The sequence below is a fragment of the Hemibagrus wyckioides genome, linkage group LG18, assembly GCF_019097595.1.
Source record: "Hemibagrus wyckioides isolate EC202008001 linkage group LG18, SWU_Hwy_1.0, whole genome shotgun sequence".
Lineage (NCBI taxonomy): Eukaryota > Metazoa > Chordata > Actinopteri > Siluriformes > Bagridae > Hemibagrus > Hemibagrus wyckioides.
The window spans coordinates 19670001-19678011 of NC_080727.1; the positions used below are offsets into that span (position 1 = coordinate 19670001).

General features: G+C 44.6%; 1 protein-coding gene across 2 annotated transcripts in view; it reads left to right on the plus strand.

Annotated features, from left to right (window-relative positions):
• adamts2a (ADAM metallopeptidase with thrombospondin type 1 motif, 2a) overlaps window positions 1-6999 on the plus strand; it is a 62368-nt gene extending 55369 nt beyond the window's left edge. For both annotated transcript variants that reach the window (XM_058415038.1, XM_058415039.1), the window contains 3 exons: window positions 8-137; window positions 3450-3524; window positions 6013-6999. In XM_058415038.1, coding sequence (XP_058271021.1) covers window positions 8-137; window positions 3450-3524; window positions 6013-6704 — 897 coding nt within the window. In that variant the 3' untranslated portion in view covers window positions 6705-6999. The remainder of the gene's footprint in view (window positions 1-7; window positions 138-3449; window positions 3525-6012) is intronic.
• Window positions 7000-8011: the final 1012 nt, after the last annotated feature.

Genomic DNA, 8011 nt, shown 5'->3' on the forward strand with positions numbered 1-8011 from the left:
CCCTCAGTGCTCGGTCACATGTGGTAACGGAACCCAGGAGCGGCAGGTGACGTGCAGCACTGCAGATAACATCGTGGGCATCTGTAAAGACACCAAGCCTGAAAATATCCAGAGATGTCTACTGGTGCCATGTCCAAGTGAGTGCAGAAAAACACATCCTCTCTCAGTTCACTAACACAGTAATGATCATTATAACGAGATATTACTGATCCTGAGGAATAAACACCACCATTTTATTCAGATTTGATGTACATATCATTTAGATTCACAGAGATCATTAAAAACATAAGCAATAAATGGGATATATGAAGAGAAATATAAGCTTTAATTCATATCCTACATCTACAGTGCGTCTTAAACTGACCACTAATGGATCGAAGTTTATGTGTGAGGAGATAGATAGATAGATAGATAGATAGATAGATAGATAGATAGATAGATAGATAGATAGATAGATAGATAGATAGATAGATAGAAAGAAAGAAAGAAAGAAAGAAAGAAAAAGAAAGAAAGAAAGAAAGAAAGAAAGAAAGAAAGAAAGAAAGAAAGAAAGAAAGAAAGAAAGAAAATATACATACATTTATACATAGTTTTTTTTAATTATATACATGTAAACACAAATTCCCTTTTTTGTCATTTTTGGACAGAATTCAGATGTAGCAACATCAGACAGCTTTTCCCACAGACACACCTCCACACAGACACACCTACACACGCATACAGACATACACACACCTCCACACAGACACACCTACACACGCATACAGACATACACACACCTCCACATAGACACATCTACACACGCATACAGACATACACACACCTCCACACAGACACACCTACACACGCATACAGACATACACACACCTCCACACAGACACACCTACACACGCATACAGACATACACACACCTCCACACAGACACACCTACACACGCATACAGACATACACACACCTCCACACAGACACACCTACACACGCATACAGACATACACACACCTCCACACAGACACACCTACACACGCATACAGACATACACACACCTCCACACAGACACACCTACACACGCATACAGACATACACACACCTCCACATAGACACATCTACACACGCATACAGACATACACACACCTCCACACAGACACACCTACACACGCATACAGACATACACACACCTCCACACAGACACACCTACACACGCATACAGACATACACACACCTCCACATAGACACATCTACACACGCATACAGACATACACACACCTCCACACAGACACATCTACACACGCATACAGACATACACACACCTCCACACAGACACACCTACACACGCATACAGACATACACACACCTCCACACAGACACACCTACACACGCATACAGACATAGACACACCTACACACGCATACAGACATACACACACCTCCACACAGACACACCTACACACACATACAGACATACACACACCTCCACACAGACACACCTACACACACATACAGACATACACACACCTCCACACAGACACACCTACACACGCATACAGACATACACACACCTCCACACAGACACACCTACACACGCATACAGACATACACACACCTCCACATAGACACACCTCCACACGCATACAGACATACACACACCTACACACAGACACACCTACACACGCATATAGACATACACACACCTACACACAGACACACCTACACACGCATATAGACATACACACACCTCCACACAGACACACCTACACACGCATACAGACACACCTACACACGCATACAGACATACACACACCTCCACACAGACACACCTACACACGCATACAGACATACACACACCTACACACAGACACACCTACACACGCATACAGACATACACACACCTCCACACAGACACACCTACACACATACAGACATACACACACCTCCACACAGACACACTCTACACACACATATAGACATACACACACCTCCACACAGACACACCTACACACATACAGACATACACACACCTCCACACAGACACACCTACACACGCATACAGACATACACACACCTCCACACAGACACACCTACACACATATAGACATACACACACCTCCACACAGACACACCTACACACGCATACAGACATACACACACCTACACACAGACACACCTACACACGCATACAGACATACACACACCTCCACACAGACACACCTACACACACATACAGACATACACACACCTCCACACAGACACACCTACACACGCATACAGACATACACACACCTACACACAGACACACCTACACACGCATACAGACATACACACACCTACACACAGACACACCTACACACGCATACAGACACACCTACACACGCATACAGACATACACACACCTCCACACAGACACACCTACACACGCATACAGACATACACACACCTCCACACAGACACACCTACACACGCATACAGACATACACACACCTACACACAGACACACCTACACACGCATACAGACATACACACACCTCCACACAGACACACCTACACACGCATACAGACATACACACACCTCCACACAGACACACCTACACACGCATACAGACATACACACACCTACACACAGACACACCTACACACGCATACAGACATACACACCTTCACACAGACACACCTACACACATATACAGACATACACACCTTCACACAGACACACCTACACACGCATACAGACATACACACACCTCCACACAGACACACCTACACACACATACAGACATACACACCTTCACAAAGACACACCTTCACACAGACACACCTCCACACAGACACACCTACACACGCATACAGACATACACACACCTACACACAGACACACCTACACACGCATACAGACATACACACACCTCCACACAGACACACCTACACACACATACAGACATACACACCTTCACACAGACACACCTCCATACAGACACACCTCCATACAGACACACCTCCACACAGACACACCTCCACACAGACACACCTCCACACAGACATCTCCACACAGACACATCTCCACACAGACACACCTCCACACAGACATCTCCACACAGACACATCTCCACACAGACACACCTCCACACCTCCACACAGACACACCTCCACACAGACACACCTCCACATCTCTACACAGACACACCTCCACACAGACACACCTCCACATCTCCACACAGACACATCTCCACACAGACACACCTCCACATCTCCACACAGACACACCTCCACACAGACATCTCCACACAGACACATCTCCACACAGACACACCTCCACACCTCCACACAGACACACCTCCACACAGACACACCTCTCCTTACTGTCAGTAACTGCTGCGGTAAATCTCCGACCTCACACCAAATGTCTCGTGCACGTCGTACCATAATTCCTCATCTTTCTCTTTCTTTTCCTCCCTCCAGACGATAAGGGCAACTTCCTGATCCAGTGGCTTTCCCGGGCAGACCCCAAGTTCCCTGCGCCCAAGATCTCCTCAAGTAAACGTCCGGTGTCGAGCGGCCATGCGGCGACGTGCTCGGCTCCCGCTCCTGCCTGCCACCTGGCCTTCTCTCTGGCGCTCTGGCTGTGCTACACTCTGCCTTGACTTCTCTTTCTCTCTCTCGCTCTCGGAGCCTGCTGCTTATCTCTCCCTTTCCTCCTGCTCCTCTTTAAGGAGTTCAGGGGGCTGTTTTTACCCGGCTCTCCTCCTCTTACAGCCCACTCGGGGGCTCGGAATCAATCAGGTCGTTAACGGTCAAAGGGGTCAAGGTGTAACAGGAAGTCAGGAAGCTTTGCTTGTGTCTTGGGGAAGATTTCTTCTAAAAGGGTTTGGTGGAGATTGGGATCCCTTAGAGGTGGTTTGTATTATATTCTACGCATATAGTATATGATTTAAATCAGTATATATATATATATTAAAAAAAAACAACAGGCCTGGCCATCTTGACTGTTATATTGTATCCTGTATTTTTGTACATATTAACATGAATAGTCTTTTAAATATAAACCCCAGTCGATCGAACCCGTGTCACAGACCACGAGGGAACCCGAGCGAAACTCGCCGTTGCCTTCTGCTGCTTCTCTCCACGTCTTTTCTCTATTCTGGACTTTACCGGACGATCAAATACCTCACGGTTCGTCACGTTTCTTTTGAGAAAAAATAAAAATCTTTGCATTTCTGTACAAAGAACCTACTCCTTATCCAGGATCTACGAGACACGTCTTCGCCCGGCGTCTCGGCAGAAGCTTGAAAATAGGGGCAGCTAGAGGAAAAGATCTGAACCCAGGATTGTTTACAGGCTAAAGGAATCATGTCATGGTCACCACGTCATTTTCTCGCCCAGTCGTGACTGGCCGGTCTGTAACACGTGCAATCTTCTCGAACGTGTGCTACAGCTATATATTTTATAGACTATACAGTCAGAATTTATATAAATCTCTATATATAAATATATATATAATGTATATCAGTTACAGGATGATGAATATATATATATATATATATATATATTCAAAGACCTTCATGACTGTTATTATTTCCATCTTATGCGGAGAAAAAAAAACAAACAAACAGAAATGTTCTATTGTACTTGATGTCTATATATTTTGTGGGGGAAAAGATTTACAGCCTGTAATGTATTAGCGTTCTAGACGATTCTATAGACGGAGATATTCAGGGTACTCTGAGTTTTTTGGGGTTTTTTTTTCCAGCGTATGAAAGGTCAAGAATGTCAAGAGGCTCATGTTGTGTATGGATCTCTCTCTCTCTCTCTTTCACTGTCTGTCTGTCTCTCTCTCTCTCTTTCACTGTCTGTCTGTCTGTCTGTCTCTCTCTCTCTCTCCCTCCCTCCCTCTCTCTCTCTCTCTCTCTCTCTCTCTCTTTCACTGTCTGTCTGTCTTTCTCTCTCTTTCACTGTCTGTCTGTCTCTCTCTCTCTCTCTCTCTCTCTTTCACTGTCTGTCTGTCTGTCTTTCTCTCTCTTTCACTGTCTGTCTGTCTCTCTCTCTCTCTCTCTCTCTCTCTCTCTCTCTTTCACTGTCTGTCTGTCTGTCTTTCTCTCTTTCACTGTCTGTCTGTCTCTCTCTCTCTCTTTCACTGTCTCTGTCTGTCTCCCTCTTTCTCTCTCTCCCCCTCTCTTTTTGTCTCTCTCTCTCTCTGTCTGTCTCTCTCCCCCCTCTCCCCCTCTCTTTTTGTCTCTCTCTCTCTCTCTCTCTCTCTCTCTCTCTCACACACACACACACACTTAAAAACACATACCTGGCAATACAAGAGCATCACCTACAGCTCGTGGATTGTTTTACAGCCTACAGTATTATGATTACCTTCATATCACATACCTCACAGCTAGAAGTACAGTTAACATCGGTCCTATGTCTTTTCTTTTTATTCCTTTTTTTTTTTTTAAATCACTCGTTTTCTCCTCGCCTTACTCTCTAACACACAGTCGACGGTTTAGGATTAAAAAAAAAAAAAAAAAAAACGGAGGCATGTACAGCAGCAGAATCCCCATTTCAGATGAGCGCCCTCGTCTTGACGTCCCTGAATCGTGATCTCTGCCGTTCCCGTGACCCCGCCCCCCCCCACCTTTTTTTTTTTTTATTACTACTTTCTGAAAATGTGGACGGTCCAAAGCCGAAGTGTTTAACCAAAGTGTTTACCAAACTGTGAATGATGTAAGATTTAAAACAGTTTACATTGTACTGCGAAACAAAAATGTGTTGTCATGTCCGTGGTGTATATTTGACAAGGCCTTGGTGTTATCCCTGTGGCTTTTTCTCAGCCACATCTGCAAGGATTAAGGAATAAAAGGTCAAGTAATCTTGAAGATTTAGACTGGTTTGTTTAGTGGAGAGTGCATGTGAAAATTCCTTCCTCTTTTTCTCTCCTCGCATTCCATTCTTTCCTTCTGGTAAATCATGCATCTTTTTTATTTCCAGTCATTTCACAATGTTAAGCCCTGTGTGTGTGTGTTTGTGTGTGTTCTAGGAGTTCGCTGTAAAGGCGACAAGTCAGTGTTCTGTCGTATGGAGGTGTTGAGTAAGTACTGCTCCAATCCTGGCTACATGCAGATGTGCTGCAAATCCTGCAGTGAAAGCAACTTCACCTCAAATCTCACCCTCACCACCACCACCATGTCTCCACACTCTCACCATGTCCACACCACATACCCCGTCACCCAAAGACCTAGCAGCACCTCATCACCCTGGAGATACACCACAACCCTGAACCCTCACATCTACAGCACCCCGTTTCCCAGCACCTCCAGCTTCGAGGAAGCGGACGGTCCGAGCACCTCGTCGGACGAGGAGGACATCACGGAACCCTGGAGAGTCGACATCATCGAGGAGGTCTCTTCAGAATCCACGTCCGGGTTCGAGGAACTTTTTACACCCACCACTCGCTACGTCAGAACCGGAAAACCCGTCACGGCATCGACTCTCCCGACGAGTCTCCCGACCGTTGTAAATCTCCCCGAATCCGAAGACAGAAAGGAGAACAACTCCATCGACGTGGCGTACAGACTCGTTAACGGTAACGAAGTCAACCAGAACTACTTTATACCTAAACAGCACGTACCTTTCCGAGAGAGAACGCAGAATAAAAGAATTCAACAGCTCCTTGAGGAAAAAAGGAGGCAAGACTTGTTTAAAAGACTCAAACGGAAACCCGGAGACTGATTTGGTCGGGTTTTTGTTTTCTTTTCTTTCAGTGTCATGGAAACACTTGATGTCTCTGAGATGTATTATAACATCTGTGGTAAAATTTCGCCTTCAGAATTGCTTTTCCGTGCCAGAAAATCGATCTGTTTGCATTCGTTTCTGTTTCTGAACGCTTTGCACTTTTGTTTTTTTGTTGTTGTTTTTTTTAACAAACGCCATCCTGTAACGAACGCAGCCATAGCGATTCGTTTCGTCTGGGGAAAAAAAAAACAAAAAAAGGCTTGATCGTTTTGCGAAGTAGAATGAAATAAAACTGTAATATCAAGTAAAAAGAAGAGTAAATATTTATCTGAAATATGAACTCGGAAGCCGTGATCCAACCAGCCGATGGCTTCTGGTCACATCGAACATCAGAACAGGGGGAAACGTGAGTCTGGGTATTCCACACAACTGCTGATCTGCCTTGTTCATAACATTTCATAAGATTTTACACACGATAAAAAAAAAAAACATCCAGTGAAGAGATGAAGAAAAAATATCAAGCCTCGTCATCAAAAAAATGAAAGTCTCGCCCTGTGTTGAGATTTCCCCAAATGATTCTGACAGAAATACGCAGGTGTTCCTATTAAAGTGGCCGGCATACGTAAAATCATAATCTGTTTTATTCACTGCATTAATGCAGCTTCATCGATCAACACCACATTCCCTCTTTTCCTTTCTAATTAATGCCAGCAAGAAGATTCTGGAAAAATCAAACAAATCTGGAAAAAAGGTTTTAAAAAAAACACACTTGTTACATATATGGTGTGTGTGTGAGAGAGAGAGAGAGAAAGTGTGTGTGTGTGTGTGTGTGAGAAAGAGAGAGCGAGACAGTGTGTGTGTGTGAGAGAGAGAGAGAAAGTGTGTGTGTGTGTATGTGTGAGAGAGAAAGAGAGAGAGAATGATAGTGTGTTGTGTGTGTAAGAGAGAGTGTGTATGCATGTGTGTGTGTAAGAGAGAAAGAGTATATGTGCGTGTGTGTGTGTGAGTGAGAGAGAGAGAGAGAATGATAGTGGGTGTGTACGCGGGTGTGTGTAAGAGAGAAAGAGTGTGTATGCATGTGTGTGTGTAAGAGAGAGAGTATATGTGCATGTGTGTGTATGTGTTTGAGAGAGAGAGAGAGAGAGAGAGAGAGAGAATGATAGTGGGTGTGTACTTGTGTGTGTAAGAGAGAAAGAGTGTGTATGCATGTGTGTGTGTAAGAGAGAGAGTATATGTGCATGTGTGTGTATGTGTTTGAGAGAGAGAGAGAGAGAATGATAGTGGGTGTGTACGTGTGTGTGTGT